The sequence below is a fragment of the Anolis carolinensis genome, chromosome 4 (assembly GCF_035594765.1).
Source record: "Anolis carolinensis isolate JA03-04 chromosome 4, rAnoCar3.1.pri, whole genome shotgun sequence".
NCBI lineage: Eukaryota > Metazoa > Chordata > Lepidosauria > Squamata > Dactyloidae > Anolis > Anolis carolinensis.
The window spans coordinates 104,599,526-104,612,275 of NC_085844.1; the positions used below are offsets into that span (position 1 = coordinate 104,599,526).

Consider the following 12,750-nt stretch of genomic DNA (forward strand, 5'->3'; position numbering starts at 1 on the left):
CATCAGTGCAAATTGTTTGTAAAGTGTGTTTGCTGCTCATTAGCATTGTGCCTCTGTTCTCCCAGTAAATTACTGATTCTTCTTGAATATAATGAACCTTGCTATTGGTTAAAAGAGACAGGTCTGCTTTTGCCCAGTCATTATAATGATGAAAAGAAGAGAAAGAACCAACTGATGAGTTGAAAATGAACAGTTAAAACCCATCTCTAAATAAATAAATAAATAAATAAATAAGCTGGCTGACTTTGCAAGGCAGTCCCCTTGTGTTTGAAATTTCACAAACAAAATAGCACTTTGATCAGGGTAGAGAGAGCCTGAACCAGGTGACACTGGTATTTTACTACAAAGACATAGAGACTATCCTGTGGAAAATCCAATCGAAGGCCCCTTATACTGAACTATGATCGGATCAGTGTTTGTTAACTGCACAGACACAGCAGTGCATTGGATTCCAATTAGAAAAGGTGCTGATCTCTTTAGCAAACCTGCTGTTCCTGGTCTCGCAGAATTTTGTAAACTCTAATAACTTGGATAATCATCTTTTGCCTTCTTTTCCAGGTCAATCCCATGGATCTCATTATCCCAAGAAACTTTAATGCCTACTTTAATCCTAGAGACTCAAAAATATTATATCAAAGACAATATTGCTTGATATTACAAGCATTCCAAGTAGAGCTAGATCTATATTCATTTAATGGGAAAAAAATTCCACATAGGAACAAAGTTTAAGGATTAATTTGAATTGAATTTGAATTCCTCTGTGGAATTGTTATATTTCATCCTAATAATATGTGAGAGTTCCCATTTACTTAATCACATCCACTATCCCTAATTTATAAATAAGGGGAAAGACATACTTGCAGCCTCTGGTGTTTTTTCCAACACAGGGCTTCAAGGAATCTTGTATTAGACCATTAATTCCACTTTACAAATGTTCAGCTCTTTCTTTCCACCATCAAAATAATCCTACAAGTTGTCTAGTATTTCCATTGCCATGCCTAAACTTGTGGCACAAATGGATGATGTTGCTGCAATAGAAGAAATTCTTCACTGACAGATTTTCTAAGGAAGTCAGACAGATTAGGTCTTCCTGAGACAAGATTTTCAAATTTGCAAGCATTAAGCCAGGACTCTACCATGCTACCCATCAATCCAGGCCAGAAATATTTATATAGTGCAATTATATCACGGATTAGGGATGTAATGACAATTCAGAAATCTCAGATTTAATTACACTTGGACAAAAATATCCCTGGTAGGGAAAACCTCATAGTTCTTGAAGAGAGTCACTCTTCTGAATTAGTATAAGCATGCCATAGGAAAACTAGACATTCTCATCCAAAATTAAAGACAACAAAATTTAGGACTAATCTGAACCGTTTCAGCCTATAGGATTCAGTTCAATCTGCCAAAAACACAATCCCTGATTTCTGAGCTCTGATGCTGTCTAAAACCAAAGCTTCTGAGAATGGGTATATCAGAAGAGATGAAGAAGTTGTTAATGTGGGATTTGTGTGTTGGTAGTGTTTAAATGAAGTTTGTGTCCTGCCTGTATTTCATACTGATTGCATCATCCATAGTGTACTATAGTCTAGAAAGAGTTAATTGCTAAGAAGCTGTGATGTCCTTGATGTGTGGCTGGAGCTAGGGAGTATCCAGATACAAGTGTGTATGCATTGCTGACTGCGTTCAGTTCTGAGTTGAGTCGAGTGCTGTCTGCCTAGGTGTTGAGTCAAGTCCTGTGTTCGTCTATTTTCTGCAAGTCTGTTTGTCTTGATTATTACTGCTTACAGTAAAACTTGTATATAGTTTTACCAACGTCTCGGTTGTCACTTCATTCTGTGTTCCACTGATTCCATCCAACTACTGCTGTGCTGCAAAATACTCTAACAGAAGTTTATCTAGATGTGATTAATCCTGCATGTTGAAGCTTATGGTCCCAAGAAGATTGCTAAGGAGAGTCCATAAGAGCAGGGATAATTTATTCTGTCACTATATTTTTTCTTATAATGTAAAATTGTTACAGTAAATTTAGGCTATCAATATTATTACCCTGGATCAATATCATTGATTGCTAAGGCATGGAATTAACCCATCAAGGTTATAAATTAGTTAACTAACAAGGGAGTTTATTGGAGTCTCACTTATCCAAGCCTCGCTTATCCAAGCTTCTGGATTATCCAAGCCATTTTTGTAGTCACTGTTTTCAATATATGATATTTTGGTGTTAAATTCGTAAATGCAGTAATTACAACATAACATTACTGCATATTGAACTACTTTTTCTGTCAAATTTGTTGTATAACATGATATTTTGGTGCTTAATTTGTAAAATCATAATCGAATTTGATGTTTAATAGGCTTTTCCTTAATCCCTCATTATCCAAGATATTCGCTTATCCAAGCTTCTGCCGGCCCGTTTCGCTTGGATAAGTGAGACTCTACTGTATGTAGAGATTATTACAACTACCTGAGCAAATGTGGAAGCAAGGTAACTGATTATACTATGAACTCACCCTTGTTCCCGTTAGTAAATATTTTTATGTCCTTGAACAGTGGTGCTCATATGATCACTACTCTAATGTGCACCACTAAATTGACTTAAGAATCATTTGAGTGGTTTTCAATCAAATGTTTAAAGCCACTCAAATGATTTCTTTAGCCAGAAAAGTACAAGTCAAGATTTGATGAGACTGGACTAATTATTTGACAAATCTCTGAATTATCCAGATATGAACCAACGTGTAGAATCCAGGCCTTGCATACACCGAATGTGTTTCCAAAAGGTGCTAAATCCAAAAGGTACTAAATCAATCTGAACAAATTTTACAGCAATTGAAAAAAATGTTCCTTTTGCTATAAAATGAAATTTTCTAAGTCCTGTACTAAATTATTTGATGCATTCTGATAGTTTGGATTGGTGAAAAATATTCTACTCCTATCCAGCAATATGCTGCCACATATATTTTCAATTTTGGGGAATTTGGTACCTTTTGGAAACAAACTCTACACATGCATATATCTGCCTCTATGGATAGATATATCTAAGAGAATCCTACAAAGAGAACAACCCCTCTGAAGAAACCAAGAAAAATATGAAAGACTGCTCAGAGACAAGAACACTGACTATATCAAACCTCAGTATCAGGAACGTAGCATGCCAGCAATAAAATGGAAAGAAGACAAACTTGGGAATTTATTAGCCAGGACTTAAAAGAGACAAGGTCTATGTTGGAAGCCTAAGACTCTATCTCTGCTTCTCAGGTATATTCAATCACAAATCTTGCCACTTGTAAGAGTAGGACTGTATAAAGTTGAATGTATTACATCAGAGTGGCAACCTACTGGAAGTGAAATAAAGCCTCTTATCTTGTCCTTGAAATTAAAGATGTTGCTAGAGAAGACATGTATTCTCCAAATCTCTTTTACAAAACCATATAGAATAGTGAATATCTATTCTTGCTGGCTTATTCCCCACAATAAACAGAGCTAGACCTATAGATATGTCTCTTTGGGAAATGATAATTATTATTCAAAGAAGTTCAGCTTGCTAAACAATACTTCAAAGCTAGATACTTGATATTAACTTCAAAAATGAAAAAACGTTGTAAAAAATTATACACGAAGAAGAAGCAGGATTTAAAAGAGGATATCGTACTTCACATTAAATGACATCATATGCTGCTTTTATTGATCTCTCTGCTATCTTTGACTCTATTAATAGAAATACTTTGGGAACAATTACAGAGTTCTAACATTGATTGTAATCTCACAATACAGGAACAATACAGCAGTGCAGAAGTTAGGAATAGTGTTGGTTTAAATGTTTTTCAGAGAAAAGCTTAAAAAAAACAAAGCAGAGAGTCAAACAAGGATGCCTATTGGTTCCTGTACTTTTAACATCTACCTCAATGTTTGTATGCCCCAGTTGACTCAAGTAAAACTATTCCTTTCCTCTAATACATTAGTGAAAAGATTTGCATCCTGATTTCTGCAAATGATGTATTGTTCATCTTTCTTTTTCATTTGGGTCTTAATTATCTTTTGGATACATTTAGCATATGTTGAAAACATTACAATCTATATTTTTTAACCTTGAGGACCTTACAAAACATTTTCTACCCCAAAAGTCTCATCTATGAAATACCTATAGATTTTTTGGGTATAGAATTTGACTGGTCATCCATTAAGAAGTGACTGCAAACAGATTATAATATAATACAATATAGCATAATAAAATATAGACACTGAAATAGAGGTTATCAATTCTTTGGCTCAGTCACTAATCAGACTGGAGACTGCAGTTAAAAAAAATCAGAAGATAATGATTTGAAAGGGAGCTATGAAGGAACCAGACCAGATCCTGAAGTGTAAGATATATTATCGAACACTAAAGTTAGAATTGTCCAAGCCATTGTATTTCTCATTTTTGTAATATGGCCATGAAGGCTTGACAGTGCAGAAGGCTTATAGGAAGAAAATCAACTCATTTGAAATTTGGTGCTGTGAACAGATAAAAAGATAAATAAATGAGTCCTAGAACAAATCATGGCTGACTTCTCACTAAAAATCAAGCTGATTAATCAGTCTATTCTACTTTAGACGTATCACGAGACAACATCCCTCATAAGACAAAAATATTTGATATGGTTGAAGGCAATAGGAAAAGAGGAAGATCACATCCCAAATGGATTGTTTCAATTTAGGATGAAACAGCCCTAAATCTGCAGGAATTCAAATAGGGCTGTTGATGATAGGGTGACTTGGGACATTTCTCATTTATAGGGTCACCATAAGCCAATATCAACCTGATGGCAATTAACATCAATATAGTATCCTTCTGCATATTTTATTGTATTTGTCCTGAACTTTGGCTAGTAAAATAAACACATCGTGATTTTTTAAAATCAATTTTCAACTCACCACCAGGCATTATAAAAATCTGTACAATTTTCAAAATAGTCTTCTTTTGAGGGAGATAAATCTTTGTTACAGGACAGAGTTCTACCTTTCACCCCCATATGAAATTGGGAGGATGGGAGAAATTAAGTGGTACAATAGTCTCCACTGTTAGATTAGGGACTTCTTCACGTGGCCCCTGGGGCTGTGCCCTTTCCCTGGCACTTGCTGGCAAAAGGGAATGTGCATGGGGAAGCTTGGGGTGCCCCACATTCCCTCCCTCCTTCCCCCATCATATGGTGGGGATGGGACAAGCACGTTGGGGCCCTGTCCCTGTCATATCGGAGAAAGGGTGGCAACATGGATTGCCCCATCACTCTTTCCCCCATTATATGGAGAAAAGGAGATGGAAGTGTAGGTAGTTCCACTGGAGCTACCTGCAAAACAGTTTCCTCTCTGTTTTGGAAGAGGAAGCATCTTGTAATGCTTCCTCTCCAGCTTTGTATCATGATACTCGGCAGGCCCCATATAAAAAAAGAAAAAAGGGCAAAAAAAAGTCCCGTGTGAAGAGGTCCTAGGACTCTAGGAGAGCAGAACTGAATCCCTGTTCAACAATAGAAACCCACTGGGTGATCTTAGGCATGTCTCATTTTCTCAGCTTTAGAGAAATTCAATGGCATCCTACTCCTAACAAATTCCATTGAGGCAACCTTACAGTAAGTTCATCTCAAGGCTGTCATAAATCAGAAACAGTTTGAAGGCACACAACATCAACATCAGGTAGTTTAAGGACAATTCAATCTGTGACAGTACTTAGAAGATTATTATTTGCAGTTCTAGTCCTAAGTCTCCTCTGTTGGAATAATAACTGTGAGAGATATATATATATATATATATATATATATATATATATATATATATACACACACACACATACACACACACCATTTACCTATCATTATTGATAGTAATTACAAGTTATTTTAAGAATATCGAAAAATGCCTGTAGTACAGAACTCATTCCCCTTTCATCCGTTCTTCATTTACTTAGTACCCACAACAGGGCACAAGGCAGCAGCATGAGACATAGCATGAAATATTCCTCCACTATTTAGTGAGCCATATGAACCATGTGATACTCCTTCATCATTTAGTGAAGTCATATCCTCATATTTGTACAATTAGCTAACATTTTATATTACATTCCTCAATGGTGAAGTCACATGCATAACATACCATAGTTATCATTTCACTATCCAAAAACCAATTAATTACAAGGAATATGCTATTTGTGTCTAGTTGTTTCTAATCAGTTTTTTTTTCATGTCAGGAGCAACCGGAGTTGTTTCTGGAGTGAGAGAATTGGCCGTCTGCAAGGACGTTGCCCAGGGGACGACCCAGATGTTTTGATGTTTTACCATCCTTGTGGGAGGCTTCTCTCATGTCTCCGCATGGAGCTGGAGCTGATAGAGGGAGCTCATCCGCGCTCTCCCCGGGTGGGATTCGAACCTGGCAGCCTTCAGGTCAGCAACCCAACCTTCAAGTCACAAGGCTTTTATCCCCTAGGCCAACGGAGGCTCCTTCTAATCAGTGATTGACTATGTGCTAAAGTGGAGGGAAATATGCAAAGTATGACTGACTAGTTATATCCCTTACAAGATGGCAAAACAAGAACAATTGGTAACCCAACTGGAACAATGTCAGAAGACTAAATTCAAACAACAATCTAAGCTTTCAATAACTTTTATTTTAGCCACTTCAACTAATAAGAGAAGCCAAGCAGAAGCAAGTGGGTTCCATACATCAGGTTGCAGCGTGTTCAATATAAAGCAGGACTCTCCAGAATTGTGACTTAATTTTGGGTGTAAACATAGCCATTCTTTGGATGTACTAGGGAAGAAAATCCATGGCAGCGGAAAAAGATAGGTAAATGTGGAACCAGTTTCAGCATGGTGTGATAGCAGACGGGAGGTTCCATCCTTGAAGCAGGCTGGAAGCATCCTAGGACACTTCATTTAGTCAGTGTGATGAGGTCCTTATTCAACTGTGGATTAATAAATAAACAATAGAGAAGGCAAGGGAGGGAAAGAGAAAGGATAACAGGCAAAAAGGAATCAGACTAGGAATAATCAAGAGAAATTAGAACTAGAAATTATAAATTAATTGGAAGTGATTCTCTTGCAGAGAAACTGTTCCACAGTAACTTAACTCACTGTGCATATGAAATGTATCTTTTTTGCATGGCCATTATTCTAGCTAGATATCATACTAAGTCTGTTTATGACCTATTTAAAATAATTCTTAAATTAGCAAGGAATTTGTAACAAAAGACTTGATTTTCTTTTCTATTCCTTTTTGTTCATTATCTCTAATTACTAAAATTTGATTCGTTATTGCTGCAATGAGGAGGTATTAAATACATTTCAGAAGTATTTTCACTGCCTCAGACCAAATGTAGAGTTTAAGATTTATTTGTTAAAAGGAATATATATATATATATATATATATATATATATATATATATATATATATGAGACTACAGACAAGTGTTTCTTTAACTAGAATCATTTCTGTCTGTGTTTGCAGATATTACATGTCACCTCCTTGGAGACAGAATTTATTTCCATCATTTATATGCCGCCCTTCTCACCCGAAGGGACTCAGAATTGTAAAAGAGGTCAGCAGTAATGCTGAAGAATATCTTTTGAATCTATTTTTTAAATAATGCTGAATGCCTGAGAAGTTCCTTGATTTTAGACTGATCTAGTGCCCCATTTATATTGAAGTTACCAGTCACTGACATCAAGTGTTGTCTAGTGGTTTAAGTGCCAGACTATGACCAAGGTCCACATCTCTACTTAGCAATGGAAATTCACTGGGTGGCCTTGGGTGAGACATACAGCAGCCACAGAAAACATTGTTATAGGTTCACTTTAGTGTCACTATAAGTTGGAAACAACTGAAAGATGCAACAGCAGCAACAAAAACAACCAGTCCTCACTAGCAGGTGTATTGTGATAGCTGTCTGATTCTTATAGTGTGAAACCTGAGCAATACAATTTATTTATTTATTCATTTATTTCATACATTTGTATCCCGTCCTTCTCAAACCCCCCCCCCCATCCCGGGTGGGGACTCAGGGCAGCTTCACAACCGGCAGTCATTAGATGCCAAAAACAAACAGTTATAAAACAATTACAATTAAAACAGATAATTAAAACATCAATTACAAAAACATCCCTTAAAAATTGCCCAAGTCTAAGTCATAGTCCAGGATCTATGGGATCAGTCCACTATAGAATCAGTCTACTTTGCTTCTGGAAATCTGTAGTTCACATCAAAGGAGATTTGAATTATCAATGAGAGTTTTACATCAACCATCTTGGTTCCCATGTCAGGAAAAAAAAAAATTAATTAATATAAATGGGCAAGTCTAGGCATTCCCCTTAACACTGGATAAGCGAATGTTGGATAAGTGAGATTCTACTGTAATATGAAATAATTACTGTGGTAATCCATTCCAACCCAATTCTGCCATGGAGGACACAATCCAAGCACACCCAACAGATGGCCACTCAGCCTCTCAATAATAATAATAATAATAATAATAATAATAATAATAATAATAATAATAAGATCATACAATCATAAGGTTAGGAGACACCCCTAAGGATCATCCAGTTCAGGAGACACCCCTAAAGGCCATCCAGCCCAACCCAATTCTGCCATGCAGGACACAAGCCAAGCACTCCCAACAGATGGCCACCCAGCCTCTCAATACTACTACTACTACTACTACTACTACTAATAATAATAATAATAATAATAATATCATCATACAATCCTAAGGTTTGGAGTGACCCCTAAGGATCATCCAGATCAACTTCCTTCTACCATGCAGGAGGACACAATCCAAGCACTCCTGACAGATGGCCATCCAGCCTCTACATAATGATGATGATGATGATGATGATGATGATGATGATGATGATGATGACAGAAGCATAGAATCCAAGAGTTTGGAGAGACCCCTAAGGGTCATCCAGCCCAACCCTTTCTACTATGCAGCAGGACACAATCCAAGCATTCACAACACATGGACAATGTATAAATACTATACAATACTACACAGGGACATAGATCCCCTCTACCCTCACCACTTTCACTGTACACAAACAACCAAATGCATACTAAACATAAAGACAACCATACAACAGACATTCAGTACCACCACTACCTCAACAATTTCTCACCAACACCACCAGACAACGCCACAGCAACGTGTGGCCGGGCACAGTTAGTTACTTTATATATCAGTGGAATCAACTGAAACACAAGCCACAATACCATATTGTATCTTCTGCAGAAACATTTAAAAGGAACATGCTATAAATACTTTCTACATATAACTTCAGAACTATTTTTTCCATCAGAAAGAACAGTTGCATTCATTTTTGCATGGAGCTGTAAGCCCAGTATTATTTTGATGATACAATTTCATATTTCAGAAGAAAAAGATGAATACAACATTTTTATCACTATAAAACGGCCATAATCAAACAGCAGAGAACTTTCTGATGTTCAAAGGAAGGCTGTATTGATCACAAATTGTGAGTCCTCTCTGTCTAAATAAGCAGGGAAGGTTTTTGATTAATGCTTCACATGTCTTTATTAAAAATATTGGAAATTCAACTGTTCCCCCCCCCCCCCCCCGGCAAAAATAAACAGAACTCAAATGTATCTGTGATATTTGTTCAGCAAAATACATGTTTTTGTTTTGTTATAATACTGGTGTACAATAATCTTCTTAAGCTTGCATACAAAGTCCTTATACTTCTACATTTAAGAGTTACAAGATCTGTAGAATTGAGACTGGAACTGACATAGTCGATAAACAATAAATGCCTCTTTATCACATTGTCCATGGTGCACGTAAGCAATTGTCTGGAATTTATGGAGAAAAAAATCACATTGAAATATAAAATATATTTTTGCTCTCAACATTAGCACCTATACTCCCAGTTATACTCCCAAATTATATATCGAAGCCCGAGTCAGATAGAGCTACTGACCATTTAATAGCCTAGCTCACTGTTGACCTAAGCAGCTCAAAAGACAGTTGCATCTGAAGAGTAGAAAATTTAGGTACCGTTTTATGCAGGGAAGCTAATATAACTAATTTACAACACCATAAAAACTTCCAGCAGCGTGCGGAAAGGAGTGAGGAAGTACTCCAACAAGGACTCGGTGTCACAAATAGTTGATGAAGTCGCAGCTCCCACTGTGGCCAGAATCGAGTATACTCTCATGAAGCCAGAAGCTGGAAATGTTAAATTGCCTCTGTGTCTGTCGATATGTCGTATGTCTAATGCCATTGAATGTTTGCCATGTATATGTGCATTGTGATTCTCCCTGAGTCCCCTTGGGGTGAGAAGGGCAGAATATAAATACTGCAAATAAATAAATAAATGAATTGTTGTACATTGCTTTGTATTTCTTTGCAATTTTAAATCTCTGTGTGGTTATGCTAATTACTGGCATCCCAGATGAGAGAAGCCTTTGACTGAAACCATTTCCATCTGCTACCAAGTATTAAGGGTTTGGAATGACTCTCTACCTCCTAAGCTGGTTTGAAAAAAGGATTGTGTGTGAATATTTTGTTTATGATGCAAGGGGATCATAGAACTGTTCATTTCAATGAGAGTCATTCCAAGTGGGATCAAAATTCCCATTATAACACCACATATATACATTTCAAACAGATCCAAAGAGTTTCTTTCCAAAATACAATCCACAATAGACAGGGTCTTGACTTGTGAAAGTCAGGCTCTAACAGGCCTGCTAAATAAATTCATAATAAAGAAACCTCCAAGGGAAGATTTCTCCTCCATCCCTGCGCCACTTCATGTGGCCACAGCTCCACTTCAAGTTGTCCCAGATCTCTTGGAAACTTTCTGGAGCAAGTTTAGACATGATGGAGGGTTTCAGAAAAAAATGAGAGCAAGGAAATTCTATCATGTCAATGGCCAGGTACAAACACATTGGATTAAGACCTTAGAATGTAGCATCATATGGCTACATGCATTGAGCACATCATACCAACCCCATTTTTCGTTGTTTACAGTTTCAGTCCTGTACACATACAACAATGTCAGTGAATAAGCTTATCACACTGAAAAACAAAAATTAAGTTGATCAGTTAAACATAATTATATTTCCTACCATTTCCCATTTGCTCTTGTATAACTGGCTAGTTTAATTGTGGCAGCAAAATCTCATATCTTCAAGACCCCAAATGTCTTACTCCTAGCTAAATATGTTGATCAGGTTAATGATGATAGAAAATGGGAAAGTTTTTTTCCATCTAGTAGTAAGATATTAGTTTGTCAAACACAGTGAAAAAATGAACTCACCTGTTTTAGGGTCAACAGAGAAATATGGCTGTCCCTGAAGAATACTGTATACCACCCGGGCACTGTTTCCATAGGTGGGATCATCTGCATCTGTAGCTGTCACTTGAAGAACTGAGGTACCTGTAATATTTAAAAAGATGGGTTATTTTACATATGTTAACATCCTATGAGAGATCCTGGAACTAAACCTCAGTGGATATCAAGGACCTACTGTATGGACATATTTGGCAGATCACATCTCCTTATATGAACCTGTCCACACTCAAATCCACAGGAGAGGTCCTTTTGTCAGTCTCACTACCATTGCAAGCACGATTGGCAGGAATGCAAGAGAGGGCTTTCTCGGTGGCTGCCTCTCAACTCTGGAACTCCCTGCGCAGTACAGCCAGAATCCCCCCCCCCCTTGCTGTCCTTATGGCAGCAGGAAAAAAAAACTTTCATTAAGGCAGGCCGGTGCCTGCTGTGTGGTATTAGGAATTATTTTCAACAGGACTTTGTTTTTTCATTTGAGTAACTGTTTTAATAATTGTAATATTTAATTCTATTTTAATATTTATATTTTGTAGGATTTTTTTAAAGGTTGTGAACCACTTTAGGTACCAATCCTGGGGAAAAAGTGGGTTGTTGTTGTTGTTGTTGTTGTTGTTGTTGTTATTATTATTATTATTATTATTATTATTATTATTATTATTATTATTATATTATGACACAGCAAACAAGATAGATATGCTGGATTTCATTTCACAAAATCACAAGTCTAACACTTCCCAAGTGTCTAGGACTGTGTGATGTATTTTTGGATGATGCGTGCAGATCCCAGTAGGGTGGCCTTTTGCAGTTGGCAGATTGTAATTTTGTCAATGTCTATTGTTTCCAAATGCTGGCTGAGATCTTTTGGCCCGGCACCTAGTGTGCCCATCATCACCAGGACCACCTGCACTGGTTTCTGCCAGAGTCTTTGAAGTGCAATCTTGAGGTCCTAATAGCGGCTGAGTTTTTCCTGTTGTTTTTGTTTTTGTTGTTGTTGTTGTTGTTGTTGTTGTTATTATTATTATTATTATGTTGCTTTTCTCCCCCATCGGGGATTCAAAGCAACTAAGACCAAGGTATAAAGCATACAAGATACATTGGAATAAAAGAAGTAGGCATAATAAAAAACAAACAAACAATTGAAACATAATAAAGCAGTTAAGACTATAACACAGTGGTTCTCAATCTGTGGGTCCCCAGATGTTTTGGCCTACAACTCCCAGAAATCCTAGCCAGTATATCAGCTGTTGGGATTTCTGGGAGTTGAAGGCCGAAACATCTGGAGAACCACTGCCATAACAGAATACATTACAGATTAAAATACATTCAACACTTCAGGTATAGTTACAACTAAAGAAACAAACTGAAGCCATTAGAAATAATACTAATTTTAATACAAATAGAGGAA

The 12,750-nt window shown here is 36.9% G+C and overlaps 1 protein-coding gene across 4 annotated transcripts in view; it reads right to left on the reverse strand.

Annotated features, from left to right (window-relative positions):
- Positions 1 to 12,750, reverse strand: part of cdh18 (cadherin 18) — an 854,880-nt gene that overhangs the window by 154,796 nt on the left and 687,334 nt on the right. For all 4 annotated transcript variants that reach the window (XM_062977606.1, XM_008114216.3, XM_008114218.2 and 1 more), the window contains one exon: positions 11,313 to 11,432. In XM_062977606.1, the coding sequence (XP_062833676.1) occupies positions 11,313 to 11,432 (120 nt within the window). The remainder of the gene's footprint in view (positions 1 to 11,312; positions 11,433 to 12,750) is intronic.